At 43.0% G+C, this 22,245-nt stretch overlaps 1 protein-coding gene across 2 annotated transcripts in view; it reads left to right on the top strand.

The window, feature by feature from the left end:
• Positions 1-21,670, top strand: part of PRCP (prolylcarboxypeptidase) — a 42,937-nt gene extending 21,267 nt beyond the window's left edge. Inside the window, exons 7-9 of one of the 2 annotated variants that reach the window (XM_027677482.1) lie at positions 639-803; positions 1,942-2,129; positions 21,381-21,670. In XM_027677482.1, coding sequence (XP_027533283.1) covers positions 639-803; positions 1,942-2,129; positions 21,381-21,462 — 435 coding nt within the window. In that variant the 3' untranslated portion in view covers positions 21,463-21,670. Of the gene's footprint in view, positions 1-638; positions 804-1,941; positions 2,130-6,561; positions 7,789-21,380 lie in introns of those variants that run through there. The other variant, XM_027677481.1, reaches the window with a different exon arrangement.
• The last annotated feature ends 575 nt before the right edge of the window (positions 21,671-22,245 follow it).

Raw genomic sequence — 22,245 nt, 5'->3', positions numbered from 1 at the left:
GCTATTCATCTGGACAGTACTAATGTATGAAATCTGAGTTATTTAAGCTGTTCAGATATTCTTTTTTCTGAAACAGAAGCTGTAATATGACTCTGAGGATGACAAAGGGGGGAAAATGTGGACTAGATGATCTTGGATGTGTTTTCCAACCTTAATGATTTTATGTGTTTTGAGTAGCTGGATATATGTGTATCTTGCTTAATCTGTTCTCTGTTGTGAGCTGCCTACATCAAAATGCAGGAAACCCCAATCTATACCTGGAGCTTCTTTGTTATCCATTTGTATGTGTTGTCTTTCATTACAGAGGAGCTAAATACTATTTATTAAATATAATCTATTTTAAAGTATGGTAAATGGATTGAGAAATTTGGTAAATGAAATATTAAGGTGGCACTGGGTTGGTTTTTTTTCAATTTTTTAGTCAGGAAATATAAAGTCTCAGGTTCCTGATAGTAGCATACACAAATGAAATTTGTGTATACTTTTTGTGATAATGCTCAGGATATATCATCATATATAAAGATGTTTTCTGGAATTGCTCTGACTGTACTTGGACAAGAAATTAATATCCTAGCAGGTAGCATGTCCTAATATTTAACGCCTATAGATTTAGACTTCCCCTTCTCTCTTTGTTGCAGGAAGTCTGCAAGTTCTTGAAGGATCCCAGGCTCTCTGACAAATTGTTACTGCAGAATGTTTTCCAGGCAGTAAATGTATATTACAATTATACAGGAGAAGCCTTATGCTTAGATGTGTCTGAGACTGCAACAAAGAATCTGGGCCAAACGGGTTGGTACTATCAGGTATGCACAGTAGCATTTCTAAATTGCAACTCACTGAGGTTTTTTTGAGCTGGTAAGAGTTGTCAAGTCATTTACCTGTCAATATATTGTGCCAGATGTATTGATGTACTGATGACAAATATAGTGACAAACCAAGTATGATTGTAGTGGTGAGGGCAAGGCAGAAAAGAGAAGCAGGCTTAGGTTGTGTCTTCATTATCTAGCTAGTTGTTGAGTTTCTGCTCTTCATATAGACTGGAAAATTACGTACAGCAGCCAACTGTTTGAGGCTCAACAAGGCCAAGTGCTGGGTCTTGCACTTGAGTCACAACAACCCCAGGCAGTGCTACAGGATGGGGGAAGAGTGGCTGGACAGCTGCCCAGAGGAAAACTACCTAGGTGTGCTAGTTGACAGCAGCTGACCATGACCCAGCAGTGTGCCCAGGTGGCCAAGAAGGCCCAGTGGCATCCTGGCTTGTATCAGCAATAGTGTGGCCAGCAAGACCAGGGCAGTGATCATTCTCCTGTACTTAGCACTGATGAGGCCACACCTTGAATCCTGTGTTCAGTTTTGGACCCCTCACTACAAGAAGGACATTGAAGTGCTGGAGCGTGTCCAGAGAAGGGCAACAGAGCCGGGGAAGGGTCTGGAGCACAAATCCTATGAGGACCAGCTGAGGGAACTGAGGGTGTTCAGTCTGGAGAGGAGGAGGCTGAGGAGTGACCTTAATGTTCTTTACAGCTACCTGAAAGGAGATTGTAGCAAGGTGGGAGTCAGTCTCTTAAGTAACAAGCAATAGAATGAAAAGAGATGGCCTCAAGTTGCACCAGGAGATCTTTAGATTGAATATTAGGAAAAATGTCAAGCATTGAAACAGGCTACTCAGGAAAGTCATGGAGTCACCATCCCTGGAGGTATTTAAAAGACACTATGCACTTAGGTACACAGTTTAGTGGTGGACTTGGCAGTTTTAGGTTTGTGGTTCAACTCAGCCTTAAAGGGTCTTTTCCAACGTAAATGATTCTGTGATAGTTTGACAGTAATTGATAGTAATTACTGATCAAATGCTGTTTGAGCTTTTTTTTTTTTAAATACTACACTAACAGCTATTGAACAGTCTCCTGGGAATATGTCATCTTGAGCTGCCCTTTCTTTCAGGCTTGCACTGAGATGGTGATGCCCTTCTGCACAGATGGTGTCCATGACATGTTTGAACCTGAGAAATGGGACTTGGATGCATTTTCAGAAGAGTGTTACAGACTGTGGGGAGTGAGGCCTCGCCCCTCGTGGATTCTTTCTATGTATGGAGGAAAAAACATCAGTTCACACAGCAACATCATCTTCAGGTGAGCCTTGTTTCAGCTTATAGTGTAGAGTCTTCCACCAGTTTGGGTTGTCAGTGAAGAGAAACTTGGCCTAAGTAGCAAAATCTGTCTACAGCACTGCAGCTGAATAAATTATGGGAATGCTTTGTGTTGCTACTAAGAGTAAAATGGTCAATCTACAGTGGCTAAAGAAGCCAACTGTTCTGTTACTGCCTCTGTGACTCTAAAAGAAGAATCTGGATTGGGATTCTGCCAAATATAATCTTCTTCCTATGTGGAATCCTTCTTATCTTGTGGCCAAAATCCAGGTTTCCCATGCAGGTAAATTCATCTAGCTTTTATGAACCCAAAGCATTGTCACTTCCACAGAAAAGGAAAGTCTAAACAAGCTCCAGCTATAACACAGAATCTCAGTACCAAAATTATTGCTCTGAGTGATAGTCTTGTGGAGGGGCTGGTATGACATTCCTTTATCCCTTTGATACAGGAAAGAGAGGCAGGTAACTTGGGGAGTTTCTATTACTGCCAATAGCCCTTTTCTTTTAGTGGTATTTAGGCAAGTTTCAACACAGTTGTATAAGATCCAAATACAAAGACATTTCCATTTTAGTAAGGCATACTGGCAATACAACAAAAGTTTGTTCTGAAATACCTTTGTATGTGGACAAAAAGTGAAAGAAATTCTTCAGTCTAGTTCAAAAAACTAGGGCTTGCTGCTTGCTCTGTATTCAGCCTTCACTTTCCTTATTTTTAAGATTAAACTCTACTATCTTTAAAGGAAGGTTCATGTAGTTGTACTTCTGCTGTGTGGTGATGCAGATGAGTGCTGTCTGTTCATCAGGCGCTTATGTCGTAGGGAGGTGTTCAGTACACCTATTGAGGCCTGTGCTTCAGGAGTCCGGGCTTGCTGTACCAATTGCCCACTGTGGGAAGTTCCTGAATATATATTTCTCTGTGCTCTGGTTAAAATTGTGCAAGGCCTTCTCATAAAAAACCCTGCCACTTCTATAAAACAAGATCAGAATTAGTCTTTTGGACTTGGTAGATAGGTGTGCATTTTAACAGTATGAAGTTCTCACTTAAATTAGAGGTTATTTTCTGGATTGCAGCTCTTAACATTGGTCTGTTTGGCTCCAAAGGCCTGTTGCTTTCCTCTTATATGCTTCTTGCTCTTTCTGTCCTAGCAGAATATCTGCTCTGGAGTGAGAAATCCCACCCTCTTTTGGAAAACTTATTAAATAAAAGGAGTTTGTTGGTTTAACTTAATTTCTGTGGAGTGTTGCTTATTTCCAAGGCCTCACAGCTCTGTACAGTAGAAATCTGCTTCGTAAGCGATAGACAAGCAAACAAATCTAAGTGTTTAAGAATTTATGCCAGCTGAAGGAGCTGGAAATGAGAAAAGCCTGAAAGCAACCAAATGAATGTAGAAGTTAGTGCTGTACACACAAAGCTTTTGGATCTCAAGCTGGGATGTTTCTCTTCAAACAAATACATTGTCAACACTGTGCATTTTATATAAGAGCCTTTTATCCTCAAACACTGAAGAGTGCTTTACAAAAAATATCCCAGTGTTTATCTGGGATGTGGCTCCCTGTGGGCTGAAAAGGACTGTGTGTCAAGTGACAGGCAACTTGCACAACAGTGTGGCACAGGAAAGGAAAAATACTACATCTGAAGAGAACTACTGTAGGGTGGATTTATCCAGATGCAGTGGGATTTGGCCAGAATGCTTAAACTGGTGTTGCTGCTTCTCCCTCTGCGAGCAGTACCTCACTCTGCAGACTCAGTCTTGAATGGACTGTATGGTATTAATGCAGGAAACTCCATTGCTACTTTGCTACCTTCCTGGAGGTATGTAGTGTGTGAGTGGTTTAGGCTGTGCACAGGTGTTGCTTGCCTGTCCTAGGCAGCACATCTTTATTAAAACTTGTTTGAGAAAATTGGGGTTTTCAGAACACTGTTTCCCCTTTCTTTTCCAGTAATTTTCACTCCTCTTACTGGTACGTGCTGTGTACTTGGTATGGAAGTGCTGTGCAGTGGTGGGAAGTGACATTTTACCACTGTTCATGAATGCAGTGGCAAAGAGCCTGTAGCATTTGTAGTGTCTCATCATCAGCGTACTATGGTAGTCAAAATCAGCCCAGGTTATATCAGACAGTACAAAATTTGGTGTGCACAATCTAAAAATGGATATTTTTCAGTCTGGATGGATCACACCTAGGTTGTATACGTCCTTCTGAGTTAGGGCACCCACCTACCCAGTTCTGCACAGGGAGACGCCAAAAGTGAAGGCTCTGTTTTGAGAGGTACTGGAGTTCTGTAAAGAAGGGAGAATAGTTAGCACAAAAGGAGGAAATTGGTGGCAATGAAGAGAAGGTACAACTATGCCAGACTAAAGAGAAAAGGAGAGAGAGAAAAGTTAATAAAAGGAAATATGGCAGTTGGGGAGAGCTGGCATGTTTAAAAAGGATGCACACACAGTGCTGCTAAGATTGTGTAAAACTTCTTGTTCTGGGCAGCAGGGCTGGAGGTCTAAGGAGACTGAAGAGAATATAGGAAAGGGATTGCTGTGAGATAGGCAGAACCCTATGTATGCTGTGAAAGAAGTATAGCAATTGAAAACAGGACTAGAATGCTCATATTTTTCATTAGTTTTGTTTGTTTGTTTGTTTTTTCTAAAGTCCTACTTACCTGGCCACTGCTAGAAGGGAATTGCTGACTTTTTTATTCTTTCTCTTCTTTTACTTCTTTGGTTTACATTGGGAAATTCCTGTCTCGTGAGATGGGCAACTGAGTACTTACACGCATGCTTAGTTATAACACATAAGTAATTCATTCTAGTTGGTACTGAATTATGTTATTCTGTAGAAACTGTTAAGACTTACAATTTTGTGGTGAGCCCTCCATCCCCCCTCCTCTCAGCAAGTCTCACTTGCCAAACTGCGTCAGTGCCTCTAGTGCCATCATTTGGCAGAGGACACAGCCAGCATCTTGCAGAAAAGCAGAGGCTGTGTTGTTTCCTTGTGGCATGCTTAGTTTCCACATGACTAGGACCAAAAGATCCAAGTTCACGTACATCATGGGTCTCTCAGCAACTCATCCCCCTGTTGCCAAGGTGCTCTGCTGATTCAGGTGACCTTTTAAATCCAATGCATTTGGTTTATTGGGCAGCTCTTTATGCTTTTTGTTTTGCAGATACAAAATGTTTCTCTTGTCTGAAGTCATATTTAGAATCACTGGAAGTAAAGAACTACAGAGACTCAAGATACTTGGGGTTTTTTTCAGTGTAAAACAAGTAAAGTATTAGTTCAGACCCCATCAAGTTTTTACTCTTAGTTATTTCTAAAAACCTCTTTTTTTACTCCTTATTTTTCTTGTGGGGTTTTTTTGGGGTTTTTATTTTTGGTGGTTTTTTGTGTTTTTTTTTTTTATGCTGCCATTGTGGTATTTTTCTAGCTGCATATCTCTTAATGTCCAAGGATATTTTAATTTCTTAGATCCATCTAGAAGTTTACCCTTGTATACCATAGCCCATCTGTGACATTTCCTTTTGTGGACAGGTCCAGTGCTCTGAGTGAGGAACAGATCTAGATTTGCATAGTTCCACAAATATATGGGTGTTGTTTTCTTTGTGCAGAAAGATGGACCATGTGTGGGAAGAGCATTGCAGTAAAGGAAAATAAAATGTAGTAGGGATTATTGGATCAAGTCCAATGCTAGGAATGAGAGATGGAAAATTCTCTCCCCAGCTGAGCTATTGACTTGCTCTAGGCTCTATTATTTGGAGCCATATCTATAGTGCAAGGAATCCTTTCAAATGATTTGGGGTGAGGGAGGAGGGGGAGTAAATGGCATTAAATTGTCCTGTTACAGAGGAAGAGTCATTTTAGACAGTTTTTTGAGAGATAAAAGCTTCATTTTAATATGGTTATTTTTAGAAATAAGTGGACTAATGGACTGTCCAAGCATTTCTTTGCAAAACCAGGCTGGCACCCAGCTGAGACAGCAAATGTAGAACTTCCTGAAAGTTCAGCTCTAAAGAGGTTCAGTAGGTTATTTGTTTATGGCAGACTGTGAAGAAGGAAAGTGAAGTGCTTTGATTTGAGAATTTGGAGATGTCTTGTTTACAGGGGAACGTGAACCTTTTATGACAATTATGGGTGGCAGCAGATTTATTTCCAGAGGCTTTGGCATTGTTATAGATTATTATCTGAATTACCAGATAATTGAGAAGTGTAGCCTAGCTTAAGATGCTGATAGCTCCATACCTCTGTCAAGAAGGCTCCTCTCAGCAGAGGGGTGGGCACAAGACATTGAGACAAGGCTGAGGTCTGTTTCTGTTGCTACATATGCAAAACTAGTTGAAAGTTGGGTGGATATGTTGATGTGAAGCTGCAGCTTCACTGCTGACTGCCGTGCACATGTATCCTGATGAAATACTCTTTCCTTATAGTAATGGGGACCTGGACCCGTGGTCTGCAGGTGGGGTGACCCAGAACATCACCAATTCCCTTGTGGCGGTTGTGATCCCAGAGGGAGCCCATCACCTGGACCTACGCAGCCGTAACCCTTTGGACCCCAAATCTGTACAGCAAGCTCGAGCCTTGGAAATCTACCACATGAAGCAATGGATTGAAGAGGCCAGGCACAGTCACTGAAGTCGTACTGCAACAACTGTGGCTATCATACCTCTATTGGCTTTGCTGCGAGTAGGACCAGGCCTTACAATGCGGTCATTTGAGTGTTTCCCTCCTGCTTCCTCACCTGCATTGCAGTGCTCACCATTGCTTGTGCCCATGAGAGAAGCAGGCGGCAGAGGGATGGAGAGCATTCTCGGATGATAAACTTCAGTCCAAGTTCATGGATTAAGCTGCCTGCTCTGCCTTGCTTTCCTCTTCTGCTCTTCTCAAATGCTGTACTTTACCATGTAGTAACAGGTTCCTGTTCTAGGCTTGATGCCTTGCTCCTCACTGAGCTGAGTGATTGTTCTAACTGCCAGTATGTACAGTGGATTAAATGGCAGTGCTGTTGATGAAACTCCTGCTACCTCCAGTGGGATTGAATTCCAGACATCCTAGGCTGGTGGAGATAATGAAGGAACAGAAATTACATCTTACTGTGATGTTCAGTGGAGAGGCAGGGAAGTCATGGGGAAGCTGGCTGTGCTGTTTGTAAGGAAACTAAACAGCCCTTGCCCTTTGGAATCAGTTCAGGAATAGAAATAAATATATAAATTTTTTTCTCCTTAGTTTTCTTGTGGCTTATTAATCAGGTGGCTTTTGTATTCTGTGCTGTACTGAATGGTCAGGGCTGGGCCCAGACTCACTCTGCTGATAAATGGCTGATCATGCACAATCTGCATCAGGGTTTTATTTTTTCCTTTGCTATTTGTCCTAATGCTGAAAGATCTGTCACTGCGATGATGGTTGCCAAAGAAAACTGAGTATATTTTGTATGTGTGTATATGTGTGTCTCCCCCAGAAACACTTAGCTTTTTAAATCAGGAAGCTTTTGAAGCTATTCTCTTGAAGAGCAAATGTGACACTTGTGCTGGCTAGATCTTATGAAGTGACAAATAATTGGGGCTGTGCCTTGTGTGGGTTCCTCCCTCCCCCTCATTCTGTGTATTGTTCACATTCTACATGATCTGTTTGCTGATGGCTCTTCAATAAAAGCCTTTCTAAAAAAAAATTGTTTGCTGGACAAACTATTGAAAACACAGAATGCAGCTATCCCCTTGGATCAGCCTAAAGCCTGATGCTGAGCTCACCAAGCCAGGTGCACTGGGCTTTCTGTAAGGATTCCAAACCAGACAAACTGCCCTGATTCATGAGACAGCATATTTGACATTAATAAATGGCTGGGGCAGTCCCCTCATTTTCCAGCTTTGGCTTCATTCACACTGCAGCCCTTCTTCAGAAAGGATTCTTTGCAGTTTAAAGGACAACTCCATTTTAGAATGACTCAGGCTAGGCTTCGTGTCCCCAAACTCTTAAAATTCCATTTCTGTTGAAAAGTTTTCTCAGCTTTGATGATATGCCTGATAGTTGAGTATTTTCCTAAGACACCAGGTGGCCTTTTCTGTTTCCAGTCTCTTCCTATCCTCTGTGAACAAAGCGAACCCAACACTGAATTTTTATCTTTTCAAACACTCCTGTGTATCTTCTTTTCAACACAACATCTTTTTCCTTGTCTTGTGTTAAACATGTAATTTATGTTCAGACTCTGCAATCTGAACCTCTCATGCTTTCGAGCAAGGTAATTACTTAGAAAAACTATAGAGAACAAGACCAGAGAAGAAGCACAGGGGTGAAGGAAGAACTATGCAGGATTTGCCTGAAAGCTGTTGGTGATTGCTTTTCCAGTAGTTCCAGTTTTTACTTCAAATATTCTCTCACTCATGGACTTTATAGTAACATGATGTCCTTGATCTTTTTTGAAACTAATAAAAATTATTGGTTTTTTAATTAAGTGCATTATAGTGAAGTTTGTAGAAATACTATTGTATCTTCTGACATGTTAATTGATGTCCTAGTTTACTGCAAGCCAGGGAAGGAAACTGGTAAAAGTAAATATAAATTTGGGGATCAGAAATTATTTAATTTAGCAAGCAAGAGCCTGGTCCAACTGTTCCCATGAATTGCTCAGAGTGCTACTCCAAGTGCAGATTTTGGGATAAGCGTTTTCATGTTATATTGATAAAGACGTGGGGATATTCATGCATGGGGCTGTGAACAAATTAACTCTATATTGTTAATCAGCTTGTGTCTTCTCTCTTCCCCGCTAGTGAACTTACCATCTCAGGAAATAGCTGCTGCTTTGTTTTTTGGAAAATACTTTTTAGTTTCAAGCAGCATAAGTAATTTAGAATTTCATTCCTCTCTTCTTTCTCTTTTCATTCCTTTCATAAGCCAAAAAGTTACCTTCAGTAACACTTAAAACAACATGCAATTTTTCAACTTTTAGTTTTGCGAAATGACATTTAAAACAAAAAATAGGTTATGGTTTTTTTGTTTATTTGTGTTTTTTAAAATAATCTTACTATTCCATTCCGTTTCTGTCTGTGAGACTGATTTAGGTGCCCTTTGGATCAGGTTCTTACTGCTTGGACCAGCTTATAAATTAGGTGACTTGTTTTTATGTTATTTTTAATTGATCCTACTTTTTACTTTTTTTCCCATCAAACTGAGTAGTTGAAATTTTAGGTCTTATTTATCTCAAACATTCAGACTTCATCTTAAAATCCATGTACACATCCCTGAATGCTACCAAGATTTGTGGTTTGGCTACTTCAGCTAAATGTTGGCTCTCCTGTGTGTTTCATACAGGTAAGAACAAGTTGGGCCATGGCAAACGGTTGATTTGTCTTTCCAGTTATATGATGATGGACCATACTTCATCTCAGGCTTATGTAAGTCAGAAATTATTGGAATTTAAAACTGTATGTTTCCCACTCACTGGGGAAAATGCAGAAGGAAAAAGAATGAATGCTTTCCCCCAAGCATGAATCTTACTGATGAACCTGCAGTTTGTGTCAATAAAAATGTGTTAGAATAATGGAATATGGAGTATCTGGAACTGGATTTTGTTTTGCAAAGACATAGATTTTTATCCTTTGGCAGATTCAGAGTTCTGCCAGTGACATTGTCTTCTTTGCACTTGACTGTTGGAGCAGGAGGAAAACTAGTTATGGAAATCAGGAGTGGCAGTCAGGATGACAGGTGGTGAGGCTCTGCACTCCTTCGGTGGTTTCTCACTTCAGAGGTTTGGCTGTGTGAGGAGGAGCAGGTGTATGAGCTGGTTGTTCTCCATAGGTGACCACAGTGAATGCAATCAAGCTACCTACAATGGGGAAAAGTCCACTTTCACTTTGAAAGCTTATTTCAATCCCAAGCAAACGGACTTCCTACATATCCATGATGAGGAAGGTTGTCAGGACAGATCTGTAATGCCCTCTGACCTGGCAAGGAGAGGTATAATTGAGCTATGCAGCCCAAAGTGTTAATAGGGCAGGGCTACGGCTGTAGAGTCTAGGGAGAGAGCTAAATATGTTCTTCAACTCACTTTGTTTATAAGGTAATTTTAATTTTGAAGATGATGAAATATTGCATCGACAAAGAGGAGTATAGAAAGGAAAGTCCCTCCTGGAGCATGGATTCTAAATTACAGGAAAAATGAGAATTGAGTTTTGTCTCCCATGCTGTCTACCCACAAAGGATGTTGCAGACAAGTGTCAGTATGCTTTAAGTAAAGGGATTTTTTTTTCACCTCTGCTCTTAAAAAGGGTATTTAGCTGTTGTAAGTCTAGTCTCTAAGGAATCATGAATAACCTAAAGAGTTTTCTGTATATTAAAGACTGCACGTAGATACTCAGATATTTTAGCTCCTTGCAGGACTAATGGTGGAATCACTGTGCCTTTCTGACAGTCAGTAGGACACTATGAAAGCACTAAACATGGGATGAAAGAGCACAGGAGATTCTATACTCCAAGCCTCCATTTTTCACTCTCCAGTGTTGATTCAGAATATCATTGTTATACTGTAACTAGGGGCATGCATTCATGAAACCCTGTGTTTAGAGGAAAAATGAAAGATTTTTATGGTCATGTAAGCTTAAAATATGCCTGAAGCTCTTCATACTTGCGACCCGATGATACTTGCACTCACAGACATAACCAGCTTGAAGGAATGTACTAAAAGACCATGGTGAGTGCTGCTGGAATAACAAAATAGGTCCTTGCAGAGCTGAGCAAGTAACGCATTTGTCTCATCTTCCTGAAACAGGCTGCTGCTCCCTAAAATAGAAATAATTCTGGAGTTGAAACCATGCATATATGATTTTTACTTCATAGGAAAAATATATAAATGAACCTTTGGAGGGTTTGTTTGAATTCCATTCCACTTCTGTCTCTGTCATTTGCTGTGATAGTGCCACTGGTGTAGATGTTTAGCATATTACTGGGTGTTACTATTGCAGCCTCTAGGGTTTTTTGAGATTTTTAATAATCTAACCTCTTTGTCTATTTTTAAACCAATACCTTGGTCTTACAAAAATGACTTTGCAAATCCAGCTTTTTTAAGACTGTCTCTCTTAAAAAAAACTGAAATGGTCTGTTTTGGCAGTGCAGGTTAAGAGAGAATGTGTTACCTGGTGTTACCTGAGCAGTGAAACAATGGCAAAAGATATGAACCAAGGACGATATCTGGGGTAAATTCACAGTGCTTAAGTGCTTTTCAATTTTCCCCTTTTGTTGTTAAAAAATTCTGGTTTTATCATGTAAAGATGCTGAGCATTGCAGCTTCTACTGGTCTGAGTAGACTTGTGCTCCTATATTATTTTGATTCCTCTATTTCACAGCACTGCTTCCAGCTGCACGAACATCAGTGTTGCAGCTCCAAGTCAGCCTTTCTTTTTTTTTTTCCTCCCAGCCCAACTTATTTTACCAGCAAATCTGAAATTATTTGATCCACATGCTTTAGGGCAGTTTCCTTCTCTATATCCTTTCAATAATACATGTCCAATGAAGAAATTGCTTTACAACATTAGTTAGATTGCTGAAAGCTAATTTCATTGCTACCCTGGGCATTGCTGAGTTGGGGACCTGCTTTGTCCGCTCTGCAGCCCTGTGATGGTGGTCCCTGTAGTCCTGGGGTGTGATACAGAAAGAGCAATGCCCACAGCGGGAAAGAGGGAGAACGTGCTCCTTTAGCATGGAGCACCTTATAGTTGTGCTCTCCAAGGCAGTAATAAGTTACATCAGCTGTTGCTTATCAGTTGGGTCTTGGGTGCCAGATTTTCAGACCAGGGGTGCTTCAGGTGTAACCTGTGGGCCTCCCCATATGGAAAAATATATTTTCCATAGTCCTCAGTGCTATGCCCAAGTGTTTCCTCAGTGGGGAGTGAGGGCTCCCCAGGGCGGGTGGGGGCTGCCCAGCTCTCTGGGACTTTTCCCTCCACTGGTGATTTGCAAAATCTTTTCGTTCCATCCCCCAGTTTAGAAAGTAGGGGCAGCGAAACACTGAGACTGGGAATAGCAAATCCCTTCCGTTTGTCTTGTTGTTTTCTAATGTATGCGACCTCTCTGGGTGGTTTAAGCGGTTTAGGTACTTTCTATAAAAGGGATCTTTTAATGACAAAACTAATGTGATTATCTTACCAAGTGTGAGAGACGTATTCAAGGTTTAAAGAAAATCTGTTAGAATAGCTGAATGTATCTGCTTAATCCTTTCTCTAATGTGGGTGGACAATGCTCTGGGAAGCAATTGGTCTTTCTTTCTTAGAGTAAATGCCTGGTCTCCAGAGGTAGGAACTTGTTTGCAGCTTTTTATACCCTTACGCTTCACCTTCTAGAGAATACAAAGGCGCAGGAGAGAGCTTTGAGAGGCCAAGTTTTACCTCAAATAGCTGGGGGTGTAACCAATACAGGGCCAATTCCGACAGGCGGCTGAGCACTCTCTGCTCCCTTTGACTGCCACCTGAATAGAGGGTCCTCCTTTTTGCCCTCCTGCAAAACCACATTCCCTGCAACGTGAAATACAGCAACTCTTTCTCCTTTCTGAGCACAAAGTGAAGTTGTCCACAGTTACTTGGATGACAAGACCCTGTCTGGTTTTGTGCTTTGCGTGAGCAGTCCTTCCCACGTGGATCCATGGCTTTAGGAAATTCTCCAAAGGTCCTGTTTTCCACATTAAGCCCTTGGAAAGGTTTAGATCTGTTGACAAGTTATTGCAGGGTGATACCTGAGCAGGAGTGAACACAGCTGTGCTTGGACGGGGAGGATGGCACCAAGGGGTGGTGCCGTGGGATGCAGACACAGCTTGACCCCAGCTGGTACCTGTGCTGTTCATAGGTCTATGCTTGTGAATCTTTGATTTCTGCATGTCCATGTGGATGCATAGTTCTTAGAAACATTAGGAAATCCTGTTGTCAGCAACAGTTGGCAAGATAGGTAGAAGAGTTTAACAAAGTGGTGGCTCTGGGACTCTTTAGCACATGGATTTGGCTTTATAGCAGAGACAAATAAGTTGCATTTTGTTATTTGTTATCTAAGCATTCTCAAAACAGCACATCAGGAGGAAAATTATATGGAGCTATTGCCTTCCCAGTTGGAATGAAACACATTATCTCCTCTCACCACCCAGTAGAACAACAAAGAGAAAAGAGGTACCCCAATGTCAGTGTGTCTTCTTCACAGAGACAGGCACTCCGTTATAGTTCTAGGTGCTTCTCTGGCTACCTCAGCTGTCGAGTTGGCATTGGGTGCTCTGCTGTGGAAAGAATGTATTTGGGAACTTAGTGCACAACCTGAAAACTGGTCCCAGATTGTATCAAACTGAGTTTTTGTAAGGAGAGAAAAGCAATTTGTACAAATGAGGCCTTGACATCTTCCCAGCACATTGCTGTACAATCAGTAATCATAGTTCAGGTTGAAGGGACCTCAGTAGGTATCTGGTCCACCCTTCTGCTCAAGGCAGGGTCAGTTATAGGTCAGACCAAGATGCTCAGTGATTTATCCATTTGAGTCCAGAAAATCTCCAAGGCTGGAGTCTGCACAGCCTCTCTGAGCATCTTGCTCATCTGTCCATATGATGGAAAGGTTTTGCATCTAGTTCTGAACCCCTTGTTTAAGTTTACATGTGTTTTTATCCTCCCACCATCCACCATTATGAAGAGTCCTTTGTGTCTTCTCGATCAGCGCTGTAGGCACTGGAGGCTTCTGTTAGGTATCCCCAAAGCTGTTCCTTTTCCAGGCTGAATGAGTCCAGGTCCCCCCATCCTCTCCTCACAGGTCAAGCGTTCTAGACCCAGCCATCTCAGTGGTTCTCCACTGAACTTGCTCCAGTTCATCAACAACTTCTACTGGGAGGCCCCAAACTGGCTGTGGTGTTTGATTTTTGGCCACCAAGCACCAGTTAAAGGGAGATGATCCCTTCACTGGATCTCCTGGTTCTGCTCCTCTTCATATGGCCCAGGAGGCTCTTGATCTTTGCTGCTAGGACACAGAGCTGGCTCATGCCCTCTTTCATGTGCAACAGGACCCCTAAGACCTTTTCCACAGAGCTGCTCCACAGGTTGTCAGTGCCCAGCCTGACACCATAATGAGTCTTTAGTTTCCAAAGGGACAGGACTTTGTGTGTGCTCTCATTGAACTCCATGAGGTTCTTGTCTCTTTCTTTCAGCCCATCTGTCTGAATGGCCATCCTTTCTTGAGTGTATCAACACTTCCCTTTAACTTGGCGTCATCTGCAAGACTAAGAAATGCCAAAGAACTTGAAACCTGAGAACAACGCAGCTTTTCTTTTGTCTCTGTTATAGAAGACGTGCTTCGACTAGTTTTTGAAAGCACTTGTTCTCTTTAGTTTTTGCAGCATTGAAAAGCTGATATCTTTCCTGACCACCTTCTTGCTGTCTGCATCCCCATATCAATTTTGCCATGGATTCTGTGTCTGAGCTCTGAGCAGCTGCCAGGACAAGAGAGGAAACACGTATGCTGCTCTGAGCTTTAGAAGTGATGCTCAGTCCCCACAGCTTCCTTGCTGCAATGAAAACAGAACCCAGTAATTTCCAAAAGAAACTATGGGACAGGTCTAACAGTTAATCACTGTCCAAGCAACTGGAATGAGGAAGAGGAGTGGTCTGGGCTGCCTCCATACAAAGAGCAAGGGATTTCTTTTGGAGGGTGGTTCATAGGATCGAACGAATCTGAGAGAACTATGCACCAGATCTCCAGTGTTTCATCACAGGTATTATATAAGCATTTAGTAAGTAGGAATTTTGGACCAGAATAAGACCAAAGAGGTCTTGACTGTTTTTCTTCAGTGATATCATTTTAATGTTATATCATTGACCTAATCTTAAGTGGTGCTCAGCATTCCCAGGGAAGCTATCCAGTACATCTGGGCAGATGCTGAGGAGTCATCAGGAGTGATGGCAGGCACAGTTCAGTGCGTCACTATTTCCAACACTGGGCTTTCCTGAACACCCAGAGCTCTGTTTCCACACCTGCACGTGCATCAGTCTGATAGGAAGCAACCCAACTTCTTGCAGTGTCTAAAGCCCCTTGGTGTTCCTCCAAACATCTCACAGATCCACTGTCTGCCCTTAGCTCCTTGGCTGAGGCAGGCTCTGGTGATGTGAGTCCTGTTCCTTTGGTCCGAGGGGAGAATGGTAGGTTCTCCTCCATGAAATATGCATATATGTGTGAGCATGCATGGGGAAAAATCATGTTCCTCCTCCAGAAGGAAAGGAATTAGCTTCTTCTCCCCCCTTGCAGCCCGCAGATGTGTCCAGCCTCACAAACTGGGCTCTCCAACTGCCCTGTAACATTTCACTGTGTGCCAGAGAGGACAGGAGAGGAAGCGAAGGATATAATTTCCTTGTGGAGACTCAAGGCTCTATCACTGCAAATGAGGCCATTAAAAAGGGCCAGGCCCTCCCAGGTCATGCTGGAGGATAGCAGAGGCTCCCGACTTTCCTCCCAACAGATGAAGCCAGTGCTTGCTAGGCAAACTAGACTAATAAATGTCAGGGCAGCAGGAGGTGAGTGCAATCAACTGCGAGAGCCTGAGTTATAGCGGTAACCTGCTGAATTCCTGGGTCACAAAGTAATTTACAGAACAACCCTAATGTCATTCAATAATTATTCCGATAGCCCAGACCCCAGGGGGCACAGCCTCCTGCCGGGGGTGTTATTAATACCATCAACAAGCAGCAGGATGTTGGTGTGAAGAAAAGAACTACAACACAAGTGTGTGAGTGTGTGAACCTAAGGAAAAAATGGAAAGTAGTATTAATACGATATTGTACCTAACAAGTAAAAAAAAAAATTGATCTGTCTATCTTGTTCTAGCAGGTCATTCAGCAAAATATGAATGTCTCCCCTGTGACAGTGGAAATCGCTGATGGCAGTTTGCAACAGAAGGGGAGGAAGATCAATGTGTCAGTGGCTGCTCATTTATATCTCCCAGCCTCTGTGATAGTCCCCATGGAGACTGAAGGGGAAGGGGGGAGGAGGTGGTTTCCAAGCGCCCCCAGAATAATTTAAATTAATATCCATTGAACAATGTAAACCTTCCCTTTGACGTGGCGTGGGAATAGGCAGTCACAGCGCTCGAACTGGGTCAGCTGAAAGGGAAGGTAATGCCACAGCCCAGGATTTGATCAGCGGAGTAAGCCAGGGGCTCGACCTCTGCTATCTCAGTTTCTCCCTTCCCCTCCCAACCCCCATCCTCCAGAACGTCAAGAAATGGAAGCAGAAATGTCTTTTTGTGAATGGAAAATTCCTGGATAAAAAGGATGCATATAAAACCTGAAAGTGGGTGTAGAGGACAGCATCTTCTGCAATGTTTACGGATCCTGGCACATGGGTGTTAGGAAATGCAAGTGTTGACAGGGTAGCATTGGCACAGCTGCAATTTTATATCATTTTACAACACTGCTTTGGGTTTTGTGACCCTTCCTCTCTCAGCTGAAGCTCTATGAGGTCTTAAGGTGGCTGCAAAGGTGCAATAAGGAATTATATGGGCAAAGCCTGAGGGGTATCAAGCCTGAAGTAACCTGTGAGTTGTTTCACAGCTGAGAAAGGACAATGGAGGGCTACTTGTAACGTTGCTTTGATCTGGTACACATTGCTAACAAACAAGCAAAGCCTCTCTGGTTTTGATTCTTCCTCATGCAGAGGAGCACATAGTTTATTTAAACATGGGGGGTAAATGTTTCTCAAGGGCATTTAAAGCATCAGGAAAGGTTTCCTGGCCATTATTTCAGGGATAAATAGCAGATGTTGGCTTATAGCAGAAGATATTTAGCCCCAGGGCTGTTCCTGTAACACAGTAATAGAGCTGTCACAGCTGTGGCCAATTCACTGCTTTTTCATAGCTTCAGTAGAATCCAGATGTCTGTTTAACTAAATCAGAATTAAGCAGAGGTCCAGCAGCTGATAGATGTCCATCTGCCCAGGAGAGGTGCCCCTGAACCTGCGAAGCTACCAGGCTGAGACAAGCCCAGCAGGCAGGCATTTTATGATTTGGGCAATGCAGGGATGGACAGTTCTATGGCTGTGTGGAAGCCTCATCCCTAGAAGTGTTCAAGGTCTGGTTGGATAGGGCTTTGAGCAACCTGATCTGGAGAAAGACGCTCTTGTTCATGGCAAGGGGGAATGGACTAGATGCTCTTTAAATGTCCCTTCCAACCCAACCGATCCGATCTATGGAAACACATGTAAATGGGATTTCTGACTGGAAATCAGGGAGGACTAGGATGAGTGGGTCCTACACCCATGGTGAGCAGGCACAGCCTGATGTTTAAGCAGCAGCTCAGTCATACAACTTGTTTCACTGGCCACAAATCACTCTTTTGCTTGTAGCCTTTTTCAATGTTTGACCAGTGCTCTTCTTTAATTTTCAGTTTTGCTTTGCTTTTATGCTGCCAGTGCCCAGCAGGCAGGCAGGGGGACCACAGAGCATTGCAGGCATTGATGACAGGAAGTATGAGTGCACTCTGATATTAATTTTGGACTCTGGGCCCTTCCTTTTGTTCACAGTTTAGCAATAAATTGCTAGTGACCTCCACTCCCTGTCTAATCTCCCTCCTTGACTTCTCCTACGTGCACCACTGCCAGAAGTTACTGTAATTTTGTGCCAGTGCTGCTTTTCCTGAAGAGATCCAGGAGAAAGGGTTGAGAGGTGTTATTCTGATGTTATCACTGTTGCTGCCTAAGAACAGGATTACCAAAATACTTCTATTTCCCCTTTTGTGCTCATGCATGGATGTTGCTACTGATATTCCCTGAATTCCCCTGAAAAATAAAGAGTGTTTTATCCGTATTCCCCAAGTGTCCGATACAAATGCAAATCAGCTCTGGGCCGTTGGTTTGTTGTTTTTTTTTTTCCTGTCTGGCCAGCGTGGTTTGGCAGGTCTTTTCTCACTCTTTCTTTTCCTTCCCTTCCTTTAGCCAGTGTGTCCCAAGCGAGGTCCCCAGGAGGGTCAGAGACCTGCTCCATTCCCACATCTCTGCCCTCCTATTCCTCCTCCTCCTGTTGCCCAACTTGTGTCTTTGTTAACCCTTGTGCAAAAAGATCTGAAGGGCTAAAAATAAACCAGAACTCCCTCAAATTCCCTAAAGTTAATAGTCAGGTGGTCACATTGGTTCCAAAGAAGAACATTTGGGCCCTTATGTTCCTGCTTTGTCACCTCTCTGCACAGTTGATCTCTTGGACAAAATCTCTTGGACATTATGTCTGATCAGAGGGAGGAAGGACTGTGAACTTTCCCATCACTTTAAATAAATAAGTCAGCGATCTTTAGATAATAAAATACCTAAATGAGTGACTCCTAAACCCCATAAGTGGGATTTGAACAAGGGGGATTTTTAACTAGCGAGGCTGGTGAGAATAACTAGTGCTCTAAACCCTCAGGCCAAAGCAGGTGTCTACTCACTTAGAAAATTCATGCACAATTTTTTAAAAAGGATGAATATTCAGTAAACTAGGCTGCCAGGTTAAATCCATGCCTGCCATTTCTTCTCCATTTGGCATGTTTTATTATGTGCCCAAATTTCAGTCTAATGCCAATTCTTTAAGCCCTCAGGGTCTCTTGCCTTTTTTAAAGAACGTTATTTTTAATTGTATTAAAGCTACAGCTGAACATATTTACAGATTATGTCAAATGCACACAGGATTACTACAAGGAAAAGTTAAAAATGAGACAGCATCAAAATTCAGCTCCAGCAATCCAACAAAAGGCAGCCTGATAGTCCTGTGATCCTGGGTTAAGCACCACTGCCAGGGGCAGCCACAGACTTGGTCAGGATCCTTACCTTCCTCCCATGAGTTTCAGATCAACCAAGCACTTAAATACACTGACTTCTAGTACATGAGCAGCTCTCGCCTACCAAAATGGGCTTGCAATGGGCTTAACATTTAGCACACTCTTAAACCCCAGAGAAGGGCTGGTGAAGTCCATGTGGGGCTGAGGATGCAGCTTCCTTCCCTGCTTGGGTCCACCAAGGGGCTCAAGGTCCCATGAATCTGCTGAGCCAGTGGACCTGGCTCCACGCTGTGGTGTTGGGGCCCATGAGATGACCAAGAGCTGTCTGCTGGGGGTGACTGAATTTGGGTGGGAATCACCGGGGTCCCAATACAACCAATAAGTCCCCCTGCATTTCTTTGTTGCCATCTCCCATCTGCCCATCACTGATACTGAGCAGCCTGTTCTGCACTTAATGCTGCAGCTGAGCCTGTTCCCAAAAAAAACCCTCAGAGGGAAAAAATTCATTTGTGTGGGTTTCCTTCTTCCCTTTTCATCTTCTTTCCTGCTGCTATTCATTTAGCATGAAATAACCTTCCAAATCAATCCGGAAGAGATCATTTGAAACTGTTGCTGTTTTCACATCGCTAATTGCTGGTTTGAAATCCTGTTGGAATTGCCCTGAATACACAGTCCAGTGTTCCTAAGCTAAGTGCCTACCAGGTATTTTTCCCGATGGGCTTTTATTTTCTTGCAAAAATACCCCAAAACAACCCAGTCCTGGATTGCTGGTTAGATTTAATGGGACAATAGCATCTCCACAGTACATCTTGTTTCCAAAGCAGAGCAGTGTTTTGGCAGGAACCGACTGCTGCTGAGTTTCACAGGCCTGGCGGTGCATTTTGGTAGTGGCAGACCCAGAAGTGAAGCAGTTAATTGCCCTACTGGGAAGGAGGAAATTTCTTGTAAAAATCCAGAATCTGGTTGAACAATGTGGCCTTTTATTTTTCAGCCTTGGAATCAAGCCTGGCTGCCCTTGTAAACAAAGAAAAGAAAGAATCACTGAACCAACTCAACACATAAAAACTGACCACGTCTGTCTTTGAAGTTCCCTTTATGTTGTTTGGAAAACTTGGGATTATAGAGGGCTTTTTCTTTTTCTTTTTCCTTTTTTTCCCTTTTTTTTTTTAAGAAAAAGAGGGATGTAAGTTAAGGGAAACTTTTTCTTAAACAGAGCAAAAGTCATTAATTAAGTATCCCATTCATCCCTGAGGCACCGGCTCATCAATCAGATTTCTTATTAGCATTCTGATGACCCGCCTGACCCCCTGTCTCTGTACTGTCTGCATGACGACACAGAAAACCAGACCACACACCGAAAGGAGGAGGATTATTCGACACTTTTCCTTACTCCAGAAGGGGGGGGGGGGCGAGCTGGGAAGAGGAATGATGACGGACATTGTTGTTTTGAGTTTAGGCGAGTCAATAAATGGCTCCTGAAGAAACAGCCCTGAGAGCCTGGGAGGGTGACATAAGTGATGTCCTGCTGCATGCATAGGCCTACTCCAGGGCTGGGTCCTGTGGCTTGGTGCTGTCACAGAGTCTCTGCTCCCACCATGGTCACAGTAGGCTTAAATCCAGAGTGAAGGACAGGATTTTAGCAATTTAGGTAATCCTTAGGTAACGGTGGTCTGGAAATCTTTGGATCCTGAAAATGTGCTGGTGGCTTTGAGCTCCCTGAGTTAGCTGTGTCCTCAAGATGGGTAAGGGTCCCGCCTTACCAGTTCTCCAGCCTTTCTCCTTCCATATTATCCCAGTTGCAAGTAATTAGCTGATTACATCTTTACACAACTGCTTTTGGGCAAGTTTTTTTGTGGAAAAAAAAGAGGATAGTGAGAGCAGCAAGTTGTGAGGTGTGCACATCTTTCCTTGAGAGAAAGTCCCTTGCTTAGCATGGGAATTTACACGTGAGCACACATGCACAGAGCATGCAGCCCAGATGGACTGAAGGAGTGTTCATTTAGATTAGATATAAGAAATAAGATTTTTACAATGAGAGTATAGAGACACTGGCACAGGTTGTCCAGAGAGGTGGTGGATGCCCCATCCCTGGAAACATTCAAGGCCAAGTTGGACAGGGCTCTGAGCACTCTACTCTAGTTGAAGATGTCCCTGCTTATTGCAGGGGGATTGGACTAGATGGCCTTTAATAGTCTCTTCCAACCCAAACTATTCCATGATTCTATGATTCCATGATAACCCTGACCCGTAAAGCAGTGGCCAGTGGAGGGAGGCAGCATGAGCTGCTCTCCCTGACCATTGCAGTGATGTTCTGCAGAGCCGCATGTCAAGGAGGAAGAAAGGCAGCATGAATGATGGTGCCCATGTGACTGCCACAGGGATGGACCCAGGAAGATGGCATTACTCCTAGAGCAGCTTGTTACCAGAAGCTGGCTGAAACGTCTAAATGAGATTGTTCTTACCAAATGTTCTCAAAATAAACATTTTGACTATTTCTTTTTAAGCTGGGGAGGCTGTTTTCCTATTTCTTTCAAGCCTGCCCCTCCCTGGATATTCCTAGTAATTTGGACTATGATGAGAACTTGAGATAAGATAAAAGGGCCTTTCCTCACCACCCTGGACTTCCCTTGACAGCTCCAGACTGCAACCATCACTTCAACAAGACCACTGAGAAAACCACAAGAAGAAGATCAACAGGACACTGTCGGAATCCATGGAGTGGTGATATTTTTTCTACTTAATCTGTCTGTCACTCTCTTCCTCTCCCCCCCCCACTCTTTTTGCTATTTGTTTCTGTCTCTCTCTTCCTCACATTTACTGTTAAATAAAAATCCATACTATTGACTTCAGCATATGGTCTTGTTTGCATCTTAATTCAGGCAGAGACACCTCTCTAATAATTTTAGTAACCGCATCATAACGGGGATACAAGTCAACTTCTTCTGCACTGTGTTCCTAAATTAGTATTCTGTTGTGTTTTAACCTCAGCCAGCAACTCAGCCCCACACAGCCATGCACTCACTCCCCCATGCCCAGCAGCAGGGGGAAGAGAACAGGAAGGGTAGAAGTGAGAAAACTCATGGGTTGAGATAAAGGTAGTTTAATAGGTGAAGAAAAAGCTGCACATGCAAGCAGAGCAAAACAAGGAGTTCATTCCCCACTTCCCATGGGCAGGCAAGTGTTCAGCCATCTGCAGAAAAGCAGGGCTCCATCACACATAATGGTGACTTGGGAAGACAAATGCCATCTCTCCTAATTTCCCAAGCAGCCTCTGTGGCCCCAAGTGCCCAACAGTGACTTATGTTATAGAGGCATAACCATCCCCTCCTTGGCCAGTAATTGTGGAGCAGGGCCAGCGGGATCAACTGG

This window comes from Neopelma chrysocephalum, unplaced genomic scaffold (assembly GCF_003984885.1).
Source record: "Neopelma chrysocephalum unplaced genomic scaffold, ASM398488v2 Primary Assembly neopelma1_43, whole genome shotgun sequence".
NCBI lineage: Eukaryota > Metazoa > Chordata > Aves > Passeriformes > Pipridae > Neopelma > Neopelma chrysocephalum.
The sequence above is the reverse complement of the archived record's forward strand: the minus strand, read 5'-3'. Positions and strand labels throughout refer to the sequence as shown.